Here is a 17,704-nt window from a genome sequence, read left to right as displayed (position 1 = left end):
CAACGGAGGTATCGTCTATCATTAGACACGCTCAGGTCAGAGCACATCTCGACAGTCTGGGCAGTGTGCTTCTTCAAGGTTTGCATCGACGGCTCCTGCCGTGGGGTGACTCATCTCTAACTCGCCGGCTTTGTAATGTGGATTTCCCACCTACCACTTTGATGTGCCGCTCGCCAGCACTCACGCAGGCCAGCCAACACTAGCCACGGAGCCAGGAGGAGCCTGGGAACCAAGGGTGGCCTGGAGAGTGGCAAAGGCCACACATGGGGCTCCGGGAACACACCTCTCCTGGAAGGCTAAGAGAGCTGGGGCATGCCAGCAAAAGAGAAGGCTGCCGGGCCTACGGCCACATGCCTCAGTTTCCTGACTTCTCTCCCACTCAGAGCATGAAAGCCGGTTTCCACAGGGAACAAAGAAAAGGAAAAGCGACCCTGAGACGTAACCTGGCGGATCCAGGTTGGACATATGGGAGAACTTCCTGACGGTGATGGCTGTAGAGGGTGCACTTCCCTTCTCGGGGGGGTGGGGTGTGGATTTGGGCTGCTTCCTGCCCCGAGGCAGACGGTCCCTTACTGTCCCAAAATATCACTCCCAGTTCTCAAACATCCGATATAGAAATAGACTCAACTAAGCTGTTAGGACTTCACGAGAAGGCGTTTCCTGTTAAAAAAGAAAATCTGAATGTACTAGAAATGAAACCACCGTGACCATTCTCGTGCAAGAATGTTAGAGCAGCCTTACTATTTGCGATAGCCCAGGCCCAACAACACAAAAGTCCAGCAACAAGTGAATGGACAAGAAGATCGTGGTACATTCACAGACTGGAGCACGACTGAGTAATGGAAGCAACAAACTACGGACGCAGCTCATAGCACGGACGAATCCCCTGAGCGCAAGAGGCCAAACACAGAGTACACACCCTACGATTCCATTTACATGAAGCTCTAGGATGGGCAATGCTAATCTGTGGTGGGAGAAATCAGAACGATGGTTGCCTTGGGGTGGGGGTTCAGGAATTCACCGAAAGGGGGCAAGAAAGAACTTTCTGGAATGATAGAAATGTCCGATGACTTACTGTGGGTGGCAGGTACACAGGTGTATGCGATTGCCAAAATTCACTGAATTGAAGGCTTAACTGAGATCTATGTATTTGATTATGTATAAAATGTACCTCGGTAAAAAAGAAAAAAAAAACACAACTATGTACTCAAGGTCAAGGTTCTGTGATCTATAGCCTTAAAACTGTGTTTTCCTCTGGGCCATCTGATGCAGGGAAGGGATTTAACCTCTCTAAGCCTCAGTTTCCTCACCTGTAATAACAGCACCCACCTCAGAGGAGTGTCTTAAAGATGAAACAAGTTGATGTGCATGCAGGTGGGTGATGTTCAATGAAGCGTTGGCTATTATTATCACAGTTTATTATCCCTTCTCTACTTTGAATGAGTAAGGAAAAGTGCTTTGAAAACACTTTGTTTAAAACCTCACTCAGGGCCGCTGTGCTGGGTGTCCGGAGATTTCTGGGCTCTCGTTCACGTCACATCACTCCTATGCTATTGCTAATGGGCTGAATTACACACCACCCCCCTTCATATATTAAGTCTTAGCCCCCAATACCTCAGAATGTAGGAGGAGAAAGTGTTGTCAAAGAGGTAACTCACATTAGGGGTGCCTGGATGGCTCAGTAGGTTAAGTGTCTGACTTCAGCTCGGGTCATGATCTCGCAGCTTGTGAGTTCGGGCCCCGCGTCAGGCTCTCTGCTGTCAGCTCGGAGCCCGCTTCAGATCCTCTGTCTCCCTCTCTCTCTCCCCCTCCCACCCCCTCTCTCAAAAATAAACATAAAAAAAAAGAGGTAATTAATATTAAATGAGGTCACTAGGACGGGCCCGAAACCAATATAACTGGTATTCTTTCTTGTATGAAGAAATTTGGACACGGCCATGCACACAGAGGGAAGATGGTGTGACGGCCCAGAGAGAAGACGGCCATCTGCAAGGAAGAGAGGGAGGCCTCGGAAGGAACCGACCCTTCCCGACACCTTGAGCTCAGGTTCCCGGCCTCCCGAACTCTGAGAAAACATTTCTGTTGCTTAAGCCACACAGTTGGTGGCTTAGGCCCAACTCCAAGGCCCCCGGGGCCACACTTACTGCTGTTTTTGGTGTAAAGCCGGAGGAGCTCAGCCAGGCCACTCTTCTTGACCACAGCGGTGCTGCTCAGGTTCTCTTGGTCGAGAATCTTGAGGAAGTCATCCAGCTCTGTCAACAGCTGCTCCAGGGCTAGAGACAGGAAAGAGAAGAATCCGTTGCAGCAGTTGCCTTCTCTCCAAAGGCCCGGCTCAGAGGGGCACCTCCAGATCCTGCATCACCTCGACATGCGCCCTGTGGTCCTGAGGGGGAGGGGCTTGGGGTAAGGCCTGGAAGCACCTGGCGTGGGGGGGCGGGGGGTGGCAGCCAAAAGGTGGTCCTGGGGACAGGAAAACAGGCCCTTGGCTTTGAGATGGATAACCTTGGCTGAAGCTGCAGGCCTACCGTTTGCTGGATTGACAGCGGCCAAGACGGCCCAGACAAGCCCATCGGGCCATGTGAGTCTGGAAACAGGATTTGCTTCCTTGAGAAAAGTTCAATCAGGACGGTCCAGGGCCTGGGGAACTTGAATGCAGGTCAAACCCATAACCATCAAAAGCAATGCTGTGGTTGGCCCACTTGTTGATCCCTTCCCCAAGGACAGGGAAGCAGAGTCACCCCGAGGAGACGAAACCGTGAGTACGCTGTCCCCACGGAATTACGGGTGATCCCTCAAAAGCCACGGTTGTTGGGCAAACAGAAAAACAAAACCTTCCTGAGTTTCTTCAGTAACTAAGCCACCTCAGCACTGAAATGGAGTCCAGCATCACTCCCAAGCTGGCTGAGGGCTCTGGTCCCACAGATCAAGGTATCAAATAGGCTCCCACAAGGACCCCCAGGGTAGAGACACTTGTCATTTCTAGCTGGAACCACCTTGCAGAGATGACAGTGCAGAGGACAACAGTGTGGGAACAGGGCATTCACCATTGTTGCTATTATTACTATTTGTGATCTAATTTCTGTTAAGAATAGGATGCTGCATTTGCTGATGGGGTCGTCACCTTGGCTCTCCTGCCCGGCTGGCTCTCCAGAACATGCTCAGGAATGACAGCCAGTTCCTTTTTCTTTCTTTTTTTTAATCTTTATTTATTTTTGAGAGAGAGACAGCATGTGAGCAGGGGAAGAGCAGAGAGAGAGGGAGAGACAGAATCCAAAGCAGGCTCCAGGCTCCGAGCTGTCAGCACAGAGCCCGACGTGGGGCTCGAACTCACGAACTGTGAGATCATGACCTGAGCCGAAGTCGGACGCTCCACCGACTGAGCCGCCCAGGCGCCCCGACAGCCAGCTCCTTAAGGCTCTACTCTCTGCTTTCCAAACCTGGCTGCACTGGGTCCCCTGGAGGGCTTTAAACAGTCCTGATACCTGCGGTAGCTGGGTGGCTCAGTCGGTTGAGCGTCTGACTCTTGATTTTGGCCCAGGTCATGGATCTCACAGTTCGTGAGTTCAAGACCCAAGTTGGGCTCTGTGCGGACAGTGTGGAGCCTGCTTGGGATTCACCCCTCCCCTGCTTTCTCTTTCTCTCTCTCCAAAATAAATAAACATTTTTAAAAAGTTTTAAAAAATCCCGATACTTAAGGCACACCTCAGATTGATGATATCAGAATCTCTGGGAGTAGCACCCAGGGGTCAGCAGTTCTAAAACTTGCTAAGGTGATCCCAATGTGCAGCCGACGTGGAGAACCGCGGGTCTACTGGCAGTGACAGGGGCTCCACCTGAGGGCCCTGCTCCCAAACACAGAAGCCAAGAAGCCCGACTTGTCTTTTGTCACCTGCCGTGGGAACTCCGAGCGGTCACGCAATCTCTCCCAGCTCCTGTCCTCATCCGGAAAGTGGAGAAGACCACACAGGCCCTACCCATTTCACAGAGTTGTTGGAAGTGACAAAACCTGTGAGCTCAATGAGAGGACTACATCCGTCTTACGTCTTTGGCACCTAGCACTGTTGTAACTGTTGAATGAATGTTTATGGAATGAATGAATGAATGAATGAATGAGTTCACTAGGCACCTACTAGTTCACAACAAGTTGAAGAGATAAGCATCATTATGCCCATGTTGTACAGGTGGGCCCGAGGGCCCAGAGAAGGCCCATAAGGTCCCACGTGGCCCACGGCAGAGAGCTCATTTGCTGTCTGACTCTTAAGACTGAGCTATTGGCAACGCTCGACTGGATGTTTCTATCCATGTAGTGCGTTCTTCCAGCATCCCCCAAAGGCCTAGCTCCCCAGAACTGAACAAGAGCCGAAGATTATCCCCTCACCCCTTTCATTAGAAAAAGAAGCCGTCGTGCTCTCCCGGTTCTAAGGGAGAGACACGCAGTCTCTTTCTGGTCCGACACCCCCACGGATCTCAGTGGGGTAGTAGCCTCTGAAACCCATCCCTGCAAAACCAAATTCCCTGGAATGAACGTTGCTCTTGCTCGTGGGAGAGCCAGAGGAAGGGAAGGGGGCTGAGGATTTGCTTGTTTCAGGGAACGGCAGTGACAGCAGTGCCGGCGTGTGTGACTGTCGCATCAAACACGGGGGTCAGCCAGCTTGCCCACACGGGTGTGCACTGCCTGGCAAAATCAGAGCCCTCTCTTCCTGGCAGGGGTACTCACAAAGGAAACTCCACTTTGCCAAAGCCGGAGAAGAAGAAGCAGAGAAACCTTCACTCTCCCTCTCTGGGTCCTGGTAAAGGATGAAGAACCGAGCAAGAACCACAGAGGTCCCCGTGTCCACTCCTCTCTGGCTTGTCAAGAGCCGAGTGAAGGTAAAACACAGCCAGCAGCCCCGATGCCGCATGTGGTCAATGATGGCTCAGCTCATACGCTTAGAGGCGAGCTGGAAGGTGGCCCTCATCTCTGCCAGTGGCGACGTGGGTACCTGGTGAGCGCCAAGATGAGGCAAGAGGGAAGCCATGTTTGGGTGGTCCTGTCTGGGAAAGAGCCCTCGGCCAACAGCAGAATCTCTTGCCCCATTCCTGGGTATTGGGAAGACCACCACAGCGGGTCTCCAAGAGGCCAGAGGCTTTTGCCCGGGTCACTTAAAACCGATTAGACTCTCAGCGGAGCAGAATTTGAAAGGGCAGCAGCAAGAGCCCCCAGAGTCCACTAATCAGTAAGGATCAGGTGAGACCCCAGGGTGAGCCCAGCACTGAGCTGGGCCCTTGGCCTAAACTACCCAGGAAATTAAGATGGAGGCCAGGACAGTGTGGTTCTTGCCTTCTGCAAGCTCACAGGCAGAACAAGGCCAGCCCCAAGATTTCCAGACCAAGGCACACCACCAAAACTCCTCGACAAAAAGTGCGAGAGCAGGTCAGACAAGAGTCCTAGGCCTGGAAGGCTTCTGGGAAGACGTACAGTAGGGTAAGGCCTTAGGTTGTTTTTTGTTTGGTTTTGAGTGCTTTCTGAACAGCTATTCATGACTTTCCTGTTGGCTGCAGGAACTCAACAGGCCAAAAAGCAGTGAATTTGAAGAAGTCCAGACCGAGAGAACAAAGGGCAAATCTGAGGAAATGACACTGAGCCTTGAACTCAGCTACAGTGGCTGTGGAAAAGCCAAGGGGCCATGCAAGGCAGTCAGCATCTTGAGTTGTGCTTTTCCTGACCTTCTGAACCCTTCCAGGCTGTGCCTGCCGCTACTTCCGCTACAGAAAAGAAAAAGGCACTAAAACTCAAGCATGTCTTTGGTTTCACATCCTCAGCTATTCCCCAAAGCTGCCCGATTCCTGGAAAACAGCTTTAGTTTGTTTCCAAGCAAGCAAACATGTACGGGGGCAAAGGGTAAGAAGGTCGTGCCTGCTTCTGAGGAGACAGAGTTGACTTGAAAGGGGTCCCCAGCCTTTCCAGGAGCTCCATGTCTGGAGAGGGGGTGCCCAGGGAGTATACCGGGGGAGAAGAGAAGAGACTTGGGAGAGTCCCCGAGGATCAAGACACAGACTCTAGGGTTATCTGCAGGAAGAATATAGAAGCGGGTCACTGAGGACGCATAGGAGTTCACGGGGAAGAGGCAGAGGCATTTTAGGAAAAGGGAAAGAGGTGCTCAGAAGAGCCAAGTGCTGGGGGCGCCTGGGTGGCTCAGTTGTTTAAGTGTCCGACTTCAGCTCAGGTCATGATCTCCCAGTTCGTGAGGTCGAGCCCCGGGATGGGCTCTGTGCTGCTGACATCTCAGAGCCTGGAGCCTGCTTTGGATTCTGTGTCTCCCTCTCTCTCTGTCCCTCCCTCACTCATGCGCTCTCTCTCTCTCTCTCTCTCTCTCTCTCTCTCTCTCTCTCTCAAAAATAAAGATTAAAAAAGAAGAAGACCCAAGCGCTGAAAGCACATGGAGTAGTTGAGAAAGCACAAGTCTGTCTGTACACCAGGGCACAAGGAGCACGGGAGCAGGGGGCGATGGCGGGCTCCGAGGCCAGAACTGCCGAGTTCGATCATGCATGCACACCATAAAGCCTTGATCTGCTTCCCTAAGGAGTCAGTGCCTTACCCCGCAGGGCCTCTGGAAAATGCAGCGGGAAGGCCATGCACATTGTTCTTCCAACAGGCCAGAGACAGAATAACCCCGCAGACAGCGGGGAGGACAGGGGGACCGTGGGGGGAGGCACCGTGGGCAGCACATTAGCACAGATGAGAACGACAAGGGTGTGACCAGATGACAGCATCCAGGGACCACGCAGGACGCCGCACCCCGCCACCTCCAATTCTCCCAGCTACCCCACGAGTGCACAGCATGGGCTCCTGAGGCCCGTATCTATAGTTAGAGGTGGCACGGGGGCTCAAATTCAAGTACGTCTTAAGCCCAAAGCACATGCTGTCTGTCGTCCCTTGGCTGTAGCCATTCCTGAGTCAGGGAGGTTTATCTAGGTCATGACCTCTGCATCCTGTTCCATCGTACTGGGCAAAGGGGATGGGGGGAGGGGGGCAGGGGACTCTAGATAGTATGTAGAGGCAATGGGACCTGGTGATAATTCCATGAGATGAGGGACTTAAGAGGCCCTGAGTGACTGAGAGTCAGACACACAGAATGCCATCAGACACACAGACTTGAGGACACTGTAGTGAGACACACAGTGTGGTCTCTGCCACAGGAGAACACACAGGCACGGCTGATGGGTGGTGGGGCACCAAGAAAGCATTCTCCTCGAAAATGGCTATGCTAGGTGAAGGGCAAGCACCAGGGTTGAAGAAACGCAGGACCAGGAACCCGAGTCACAAAGCCCAGGATGTCATTTCTGTCTCTCTCGGCATCAGCCTTCAAGGTCCATCCAGGTCCCTTCTCTACACAGCAGCCCGTGACCAAGAGCAATCAGCTTCTGCCTCCTTGGACTCCTCACCATCAAAGCCAGCTGTTCATGGTCATCTCCTTGTATGCCCAGTCGGTATCCCAGGCGACGCACGAGCTCTTCCTGGTTGAGGGTCAGCCTTTGCGGGTTCAGGGCTCTGAAGAGATGCTAAGCACAGCAGAGGCCAGGGATTCTCCTGTGATCCTACCCTTTCAGGCCCAGCTCCTGGCTCTTAGAAATAACAATCAACAAAAGCAGGGCCCTAATTTGTGCCAACCCTGCTGACATTTTTCAGCCCTCAGAGCTGGGAGGAATGTGGCCATTTCATTGAGGCTCTGGAAGGCACTCATCCCGTTTCCCTCCCCGTCCCCCCCGCGCCCCCCCCTCCCCCCCACTCCTCAACACTTCTCACTTTGGTCTCTCTCGTCCTCCAGCGGAGGGAGGGGAAAAAATAAGTGTGTTGTTCATTCTGGAAACTGTAGGCCCTTGTGCAGGCTTTCCATCCTGGCTCTGTTAAAGTTCAGAGTTGTCTGCTCAGGGTCTGACAAATCATCAATAAGATTCTTGTTCAGGGCTTCGAAGGCCCACGCAGAGCTGGGAGGTTCAACTGCTCGATTCATTGTCCTCGGCCATGGCCAAGCTCTGCCTCCAGATGACCTCCTCCCCCGGTTTTTCTCATCTTGAGGCAGTCTTGCCTTTTGGTCACTAGGTTCCCAACCATAAATATCTTCCCAACATGCCGAAAGAGCTGCTCCTCATGGTTCCCCTGCTGTTTCATGCACACATTTTTATTTATTCAGCTGCATTTGCTGAAGACCCATGATTGAGCACGATTTTCCTTCCAAACATGAAACGAAACAAACCTATTCTTTAAGTAAAAAGACGTGCATCCCACTCTCTACCCTGAACAGTTCCCAAGATGAAGCCACTGGGCATATTATCTGCATGAACCCAACTGCTAAGAACGTGGAAGACGTTTCTGTGATGAGAGAGAACACCATGTCATTGCAGCAGAGGGCAGACAATGGCAGGTCGATTCCTCCTGATCCCAGAGAATCCTCAAGTTCTCAAGAAGGAGGTTTTGGAAAATGTTCCCTTTCATTCCACCTAAGAAGGGACACATCAGGCCAACGTCTCCTGCCTTCAGAAGAGCCAGCCTTTGCCAAGTACCTGCTGTGCTTTTCTTTTTTATGGTGGCAAGAGACACATGACATAAAATTGACCATTTTAATCACTCTGAAGTGTACAAATTAGTGGCATTAGGTACATTGACAATGCTATCCCTATGGATTTGCCAATTCTAGACATTTCAAATATACACAGAGTCAAGGAACATGTGGCCTTTTGTTGAATGGCTTCTTTCACTGTGCACGAACAATTTCAAGGTTCATCCGTGTTGTAGCCTCTGTCAATATTTCATTCCTTCTTATCCCCGGAAACCTGCGTAGCCTTTGAGGTCTGGGTCCTTTTCCTTAACGGAAGGCATTTGAGATTTGTCTATGTTGTTGCATGTATGAGAAGCTTGCCCCTTTTGATTGCCGTGTGATATTCCACTTTATAGATGTCGGAAGCCCGAATATCTCCCTCCATGTGTCCATAGGTCTCCTCTGCTGCGTGCTTCTGCACAGACACGGCAAGTTCCTGTCTCCTGACACCAATGTGTGCTCTTGAAAGCACCTTCCTGCTGGCTTGAAAGGGTACGCCTGCTTTCGGTACACTTCACGACCACTCAGGGACTCAGATACAAAAGGAAAAGCAGTGATTGTCAGCAATAGCGGGACAATGGAATCACCTGGGGAGTTAAAAAAAAATTCCTGATGCCTGCATCCACCTCCAGAGATCCTGCTGGAATTGCTCTGAGTGTAGTCTGGGCCCCAGGAGTTTTTAAAGCTTCCCAGGAGATTCTAATGTGCAGCTAAGGTGATAAACCACTGAGATGAAAAAAAAAAATGTGATTAATGCTTCATAAAAAGTCTTTTTACTTTATATGTTTGGATAAAAACACACTTCAATAGTGTTTCTGTAGGACTCGATTCTGATTTTACTTGTAGAACTTTGCAGAACTTTCTAGGTTGATTCCTGGTATATAGTCAGAGATGTTTGAAAATACCTTCCCCCCCCCAAAAGTCTTTTCCCTCCTGGACAGTAAGGATGTGGAAGGCAAGGACCACCATGTCTATGTGTTTACCCATTGGTGAACTCAGTTGTTTATCACTGAGGACCAGCACCCAAAAGATTCACAGGCCACCCCCGTCATGGAGCAGAGTCATGGACCAGCGTCATGGACCACAGTTTCTCCAGTGTAAGAAATACTCCAGGAGTTCTTATCTCCATCTTTAAGAAACGGTGGGGAGCGGCAGGCACCTGGGTGACTCAGTCAGTTAAGCACCAACTCCGGCTTGGGTCACGATCTTGCAGTTCATGGGTTTGGGCCCCATGTCGGTCTCTGTGCTGACAGCTCAGAGCCTGGAGCCTGCTTCGGATTCTGTGTCTCCTCCCTCTCTGCCCCTCCCCCGCGCTCTCTCTCTCTCTCTCTCTCTCTCTCTCAAAAATAAACATTAAAAAAAATTTTTTTAAAGAAACGGCAAGGAGGAGAGAACTTTGCTTCGTTTACTAGCAGTGTGCAAGAGCTGCCCCTTGCTGGGCCTGATGTTCCAGGTCAGCTTGTCACCATTTTTGTACGATCTGCTTTTTCTCGCCTATCTTGGAGTCTCATCACTTAGAACACTTTCCCCGAGAAGAGGCCGCCCTCTGAGTTCCCGGGTTAGTTGGGCGGGCTGGAGACACGGGACACATGGTCTGCTGCAGCTTGCGTTACTGGAAAAACAACGCGAGTTGCTTGCTCACCGGTGACCTCTCAAATGGAACGAGCCTCCCCAAGAGCAGAATTCCAGCCCCAGCCATGGAGCCAGCTGGAACCGGAGCTGCTTAGTTAGGGCCCTTCAGAAATTCACACAGTAACAGCCGAAGACATCAAACAGGGCAGAGCGAAGCAGAGAGGCCCGGGGCCTGCTGAGGGCCACTCCCCCCCCCCCCCCCACTCTACCTCAGTCTACCCAAAGCACCACCTGTCCCGTGAGCCCGGCAGCACATGGCCAGTTGGCCATTGTCCTTTCTTATTTTCTATTTGTCCCATGAAGGCAAGTCCTCTGTCTCCAGTGAAAATGAAAGCCCTCTGTAGTAGCAGCTACCTGGCTTGGTAATGCTTTACTCAAAGTCAGTGCTTGGAAAACATCAGCTGAGCACAAGGAAAGACAGACACAGACAGACGTACACACGCGTGCACACGCAAGCTAATGAAAACTCCTAAGTTGCCTCCTGCAAAAGGGTCTGGGCTGGTCTGTCCAGGAGGCCAGGGCAGAGGGCTCTCCGATCCCTGGCCGTAATTGCAGTCCCTGCCCCGGGTCACATAACATCTCTGGAATGACCACCCAGAGGCGGCCCCTGGCAGGTGATGGGCTGGGAGCATATAAGGTGTCTCAGTCCCAGATGGCGCTGTGGAGGGAACACTTCCTCAAGGGTGCGGGTAGGAAGGACATGGAGGCATCCGGGCCCCCCCGGGGACCAGGAACCCGGAGCCCGAGCTGGGTCCCCAGGGCACTGCAGCAGCTCAAGGGGCACACGAGGGCAGGGGCGAGACTCGCCAGGTTCTAGCAGCCACCAGGGTCCGGGCCAGACAAAGAGGCTTTGGGGCCCGGGGAGGCCTTTGTTCCCCAACCCAGTCAGGACATTCCTTAAATGCAATCTGCCAGAAGAGTGGCTTCATTCAGACTTGGCGGAGGCCAGTTGTGTGGGTGGGGCGCAAAGGTTCAGGGGGGGTGGCTCTCTGCGTGGCAGGTCCCACAGCTGGTACAAACCACTCCAGTCTCTGAACAAGAGGCTGTCAGGGGTCACCCAAGGTCACACTGGAAGTTTGGGAAGTACTGTCTGACAGAAAAAGAAGAAGGCTGGAAAGGAACAGTGGTTATCTGTCAGTGGAGGGGTTATGGGAAGGTTCGCGTTCTTCCTTTCCATCCCCCTGTTCGGCAAAGCCGAAGAAGGAGTTGTCACCCGGAGAGAAGCCACGGCTACGGCAGCTGCCGTGCTTTTGGTTCACTTGCTATTTGTATTAGAGAAAAAGGACACAAACTAAACATGTAGAGAAAGAAAAAAAAGATTATCCTCCATCCCGATTTCCTGTTTCTTTCCAGCATTTGGCAGAAGCAATCAAACACCATTGGACTGATGTGTTGAGAAGAAGCTGTATCCTGTTCAGGCCTCTGCCTCCAAGGAGGTCAAAATCAGCCCCAGCAACCCCAAACCACCACCATCCCGGCCTTGGACTTGGCAGGAGGCTGCTCCCCCCGCTTCTCCCCCCACCCCCCAGCCGATTCAGGCCCATCGGCCCACACAGACAAGAGCCCTGCCTCGAGCTCCAGGCAGCTGGGCTGGGGAACAAAGGCCTCCCAGCCCCTCAAGCTTCTTTGGTGGCTCCCAGAATCTGGAGTGTCTCACCCTTGCCCTCATGCTCCTGTGGGTTCTCTGGGCTCCTTCCTGGTCCAGAGGCAAGCAAGTCCTTCCGGCCCCTCCCACCCAAACCATGTTCCAGATTCAAACTGCCCAAGTCTTCTTAGCTCCAAATCTGGGTTCATTCCTGGCTTCACTATACACTGGCTATGTGGCCTTGGGGGGCTTAAGTAACTTCTTTGGGCCTCAGTTTCCTCATTCATAAAGTGGGGTTAATAATAGTACCTACTTAACAGGATTTGTGTAAAGATCACAAGTAATCCCATCAAGTGTGTATACTAAGTTCAACGTCAGCTGCTTAATAAAATCTAAATTCCAATAAGATGGATACAGAAAGCCTCCATAAACATATCCCCCCAAACCCCCCGCACGGACATACACACATATGTTATAATTTTAGTAGAGTGGCTTCAAAAAGGTGATTGGAAATGTCCCTGATTTTGCGGGACTACTAAGCCATGTCCTCACGGAAGGTCAGCAGGGGCTTCTGGAAGGTGGAATTTGGGTTAAGCCCCTCTGGAGAATGACCTCCCTCAAAACACACACTGCTGAAAATAAACAAGTGAATGTTTTCAAAGCTCCTACGGCTGCCCAGCCCAGGTCTCAACAAGTTCAAATTGATCCCAGTAGCATACAGGGAGGAGAGTCAGTGCCAGGCTGTGATTTGAGAGGTAGCTGTCAGGTCCTTCCTTCCACTCTCGGTCTGTTTTCTAACCCCTCCCCCACCCCCCCACGGGCTGCCATCTGCCTGCCTGGACAGCCAACCCAGTTTCCTTTGGGCAAAGGAAAACAAAAACGCTGCCTGGGGAGGGATAAACCATGAGCCTGTGAGGTGCGTATCTATTGCACTCCCCCGTTCCCTAGCATCCACCTGCCCTTCTTATTTGTACCCAGTTCTCCTTTTGGAAACCCCCTCACCCAACTGTATTTGTGGCATGGGTAAGACCAGAACCCCCACCTCTACTCCATGGGTAGCCATATGACCCTGGACCCAGCCAATCAAAGCACTTCCTGCCCCCAGCCAGTGACTGACTTCAGGATGGCCTCATGACCAGAGACAAGCCAATGGGCACCAGCCTTGGGGCTCTCCCTAGGCAGTGCCCATCTCCCTCCTCAGGCTCCCTGATCTGCTAGAATGTCAACCCCAGGCCCCAGTGGCCACCTCTGGGAACAAGCCACCTGAGAAGGAAAACAGGGACTGGAGATTCTGAAGAGAACCTTTCAGCCCAGACTCAAACTAACCTTCCCCTTGTAACACTCGGTTATGTGTGGCAAGGACATCCCATTTTTTCATTAAGCCAGATCAAGTGGGGGCGGGGGGGGGGGGTGGTGGTCTCCTTTGCTGTCAGACGGAGAGTAGACTACCGCAGCACATATCTGGATGCTGGAACCTGGGCCAGGCAGAGGAGATCTCAGGCCAAAGCAGGGTCACACAGTAAATACCAGAGCTCAGAATCAACAGGTCCTTCTGGCCCCAAGCCTGGAGTTTATCCGGAGTCATCTGAATCTACTTCGCATTGGTAAAGATTTGCTTATTAAAGCAGACTGTCCAGAAAGTGAAATTCAAAAACATTCTAATGAAAGCAAAGCATGGAGAAAGACCCAGGAAAAACAAAAAAAAACCAAACACCTGGAGAAACCTGAGATAAAGTGTCACCGAGGCCTAGGGGGAGGGCAGAGGGCAGTGAACACAGCTTCTGATGGCCTTAGGAACAAGCTGGAGTGGAAACCTCCACGCCTCACTCCCCAGTGCCAGGGGCCAGACCCAGAGGATCAAACAGCTGATGAAATGGGTGTGGTGCGATTAAGTTATGAGAGAGCCAGGAAAAAAGAGTCTGCCTAAAATGGTCCTTAATATTAGGAAGAATGGAAGAGCAAAAGTTCCACACAAAGGAGCAACTTTAACAAAGCCAGCAGATCTGAATGGCTGTCTAGCTAGGCTAACATCTCCAATGGACAAGAACCGACAATCACACAGAGAGCTGTACGTAATACGTGAACCCCGTCGACTCGGAATCAGTCCCTTGCAGGGGTTAGGAATCAATAAGGAAGGAAAATTAATTCTTTTGGCCCACTTAATATTCTTCCTCCCTTCTTTGGGTAATGGGAGGACCTATTCCATACGGTTCGGATTTGGCTGACCCCACCTTAGCCACAGGGGGTAGGCATGTGCCTGAGGACTGGCCATCCTTCAGGCCACTGTGATGGATTCAAGCAAGGCCAGAATTTTCCTCAGGATTTGCTCTACGGGCTTTGAGAGCAAGAGGCCTTTCTTTTCTTTGGATTACAAGCCATGAGGATATATACTGGGAGCTGTAGGAGACCACTCCCCTTTCCAGTCTGAGGATAAAGCCAGTGTCCAGAAGGGAACAAAGCTGACCACCAGAGACAGGTACAGGGCCCTACCCACTTTGCTAGAGTCCCTAGGTCCAGCCGTGCCCGAAGCTAACTTTGCACCTGCTGACTACGACTGCATGAACCAATAAATTCCCTTTTCCACCTAGGCTGGTGTTTAGTCATTGCTGACCAAAAGGTCCTCATTAATATGCAAATGAAGTTTGAACAAATGGTGGCTCCATGTAAACCACCCCTTTTATAAGGCACACCTCAATTCCCCAAAGCCGTAATTGTATGGCTCCCTTTGAAAGATCCAAGCACAAAGCCTACTGGGCCAGGTAATTTTCTTGGATGACCCACATGGTGCCCAAACCACCAGAAAAACTGCTGACAATGACCAACAAGACACTGAGGGCATGGCTGTGATGGTCCTGGTAAAACCACAGAGGAGAACAGCCAACAGTGAGGATACGGGGGGGGGGGGGGGGGGGCTGCCACCCCGCCAGGAGCCCATCTCCCCTCTCTTTTCTGACTGGCACTTATGTCCTTGTGCTGGTCTCCACGGTCCCCGGTACGGGGCCCACGGTGGTGCTTTTCAAACTGTAGGCATGACACTTTAGCGGACTTTGCTGTCAACTCAGTGATTTAGGACATATAGCTTAAAAAAAAAAAAGTAGTATAAAATATCAAAATGCATTGCATCAAGTAAAGGAGTGAAATCTTTCATAAAACCTTTGATTTAGGGGTGTGTGTGTGTGTGTGTGTGTGTGTGTGTGTGTATTCCGGGATACACATTTCTTACCATGGTCACAATAAAAAAGTTTGAAAAACACGACTACAGACCCATGATCTCTTACCTGAAACCTGCAAAGCTAGAGGTGTTTTGAAATTCGGTGTATTTCAGGGGCACCTGGGTGGCTCAGTCGGTTAAGCAGCCAACTTAGGCTCAGGTCATGATCTCATGGTTTGTAGGTTTGAGCCCCGCATGGGGCTCTGTGCTGATAGCTCAGAGCCTGGAGCCTGCTGTGGATTCTATCTCCTTCTCTCTGCCCCTCCCTGGCTCATGCTCTGTCTCTTAGAAGGGAATAAAATGAAAGAAAGAAAGAAAGAAAGAAAGAAAGAAAGAAAGAAAGAAAGAAAGAGAGGAAGGAAGGAAGGAAGAAAGAAATTGAGTGTATTTCAGACTCTAGGAAAGTGAACATGCCACATATGCCCCAGCAGGGTCCAGAGAAACACTCAGGAATAAAACACATTAATATTTCTACGGCAAAATGCACAAATACTCATGCTAAGTGGGCTTGATAGATTATAAATCGTCTCACATCATTTTGGATCCCTCCAAATTAATTTGTGTCAACCTCACACACACAAAAATTTCTGCCTTTCCAAGTTTGGGGATTTGGGAATTGAGGAGAAATGGTGGAACTTTCTTGGGATTCCTAGGATCCTTTTCCTTCTGTGGCCTCAAAACTGGCTTTTAATTGTCTGGGGTTTTGTGTGTGTGTGTGTGTGTGTGTGTGTGTGTGTGTGTGTGTGTTTTAAAAAGACCTCACGGACGGTGGCAAACCCACACTAGCCGTTTAATGAATTAATGCAAAGCTGCAGGGTCTAAGAAACCACAGGGCTGCAGGCAGGTAGGTCTTTTAACCAAATTAACTGTGCTTCTACATAGAACTCACTGACTTTTGGTCTAAAATGGTACTGCTCATTCTTTGCTACAAGCCATATGTGGCTACAGAGCATGTGAGATGTGGTTAGTCTGAACTGAGATGTGCTCTAAGTGACCGAGTGTTACTTCCCCCCACCCACCAAAAAGAATGTAAAATATCTCAAGAGCGTTTCTTCTTTAAATATTGATTGCATGTTGAAATGATGGTATTTTGGATGTACTGGGTTAAAAAATATTCTGGAAATTAACTTCACCTGTTTTTTTGTTAAAAACTTTAAAAATGTAGTTTAAAATTATGTATGTACCTTGCTTTCTATTTCCTTCTTTTTTTTTAATAAGTTTTTTTTAATGTTTATTTATCATTTACTTTTGAGAGAGAGAGGGAGCATGAGCAGGGGAAGGGTAGAGAGAAGGGGGGGGGGGGAGAGAGAGAGAGAGAGAGAGAGAGAGAGAGCGTGAATCCCAAGCAGGCTCTACACTGTCAGCACAGAGCGCAACGCGGAGCTCGAACCCATGAACTGTGAGACCAGACCTGAGCTGAAATCAAGAATCAGACACTTAACTGACTAAGCCACCCAGGTGCCCCTTGCTTTCTATTTCTGTTGGACAGCACTGGTCTGACCCATCTATCACAGACTCAGAGCTTATAAACTCATGAAACAACTCGTCCTCTGGATGGACGCAAAATTTGCCCAAGTCACACAGTGAGTTTGTGGAAGGCTCGATTTCCTGTGTCTGCCCAAGGCTTTCTGAAACCTAAATTGAAACGGTTTTGTATCCTGAAGAACACAGGAAGGAATACAGGTCACTCTTTAATGAGAGTTCCAGGGAGCCGTGGCAAAGGGCTTGGAAAAGGTGGAGCCCTTCTCCGTGTGCTGGTTGTGACTGATTAAGGTGAGAGGGGCAGCGAGAGAGAAGTCCTCTCTCAGGAAAACAGCCATGACCTGGACGAAACAGATTTGGATACTCGGTGCAGGCTGTCCTGTGTTTACCCGAACAAGGGCCAGTTATTCATCACACAAATGTTCTAAACGGAACCCTTGAAGCTCTGTTCTACCAACAACGTAAAGGCATCACCGAGTGTTGAGTTGGATCACTCTTCTCATGTAATATTTCAGCCAACATTTGTCAAAAGAAACTGCTGATGTATGATTTCCGACCCTTCCAGGGCATTTCAGTTTTTGAGAACATTGTAGGTTTGCATTTGGCTCCTTACTCCAATCTCCCTCCCCGCCCCCCCCCCCCCACCAAGCCGATCTCAAAGGGACCCCCTCAGCTCCTCTCCTCCCCGCCCCACCTCCTCTCCCTACACCAACTTCTCCAACATTGTGGCCCCCGTCCTGAACACTCCGGAAACCATCTTCAGCCACTTTTTCTCTGGCATGACCAAGTTCTCTAATGCAAGAACCACGCACACCACTCTCTCTCCCTGAACTAGTATCCCCTTGACCCTCACACCAGGCTTTCAGGGCACCCCAGTCATGGTCACTATTTCAGCCCATCGATGTGCCCTGCCTCATCCCACCACGACCCTGGCTCTGTCTACCCATAACAACTGTTCAAAAGTATTTTCCCGGTGCTAGCTAGACATCTATCCTCTTTTTAAAGATGTACTGAGCACCGACTCTGCTAGGGTCATGCTAGGCAATGCAGTGCGGAAGACAAGCAGCTAGATCCCTATTTCCAATTTGAATGTATCCCCCGAACTCATAAAATAAGAATGCATGTTGCAACTGTTTGCAAGTTAATGCGGAAGCATTTCCTTTTTTTCCCCTCAGCTATGGTGTTCCTAATGGAGGATGCTTCTTATAACCCACA

General features: G+C 50.6%; 1 protein-coding gene across 8 annotated transcripts in view; it reads right to left on the bottom strand.

Annotated features, from left to right (window-relative positions):
• The window catches only part of AFAP1L2 (actin filament associated protein 1 like 2), a 97,711-nt gene that overhangs the window by 36,422 nt on the left and 43,585 nt on the right, over positions 1-17,704 (bottom strand). For all 8 annotated transcript variants that reach the window (XM_078434851.2, XM_078434849.2, XM_078434852.2 and 5 more), the window contains one exon: positions 2,145-2,273. In XM_078434851.2, coding sequence (XP_078290977.2) covers positions 2,145-2,273 — 129 coding nt within the window. The remainder of the gene's footprint in view (positions 1-2,144; positions 2,274-17,704) is intronic.

This window comes from Panthera onca, chromosome D2 (assembly GCF_046562875.1).
Source record: "Panthera onca isolate mPanOnc1 chromosome D2, mPanOnc1 haplotype 2, whole genome shotgun sequence".
Classification (NCBI taxonomy): domain Eukaryota; kingdom Metazoa; phylum Chordata; class Mammalia; order Carnivora; family Felidae; genus Panthera; species Panthera onca.
This window is presented reverse-complemented; position numbering and strand designations above follow the sequence as displayed.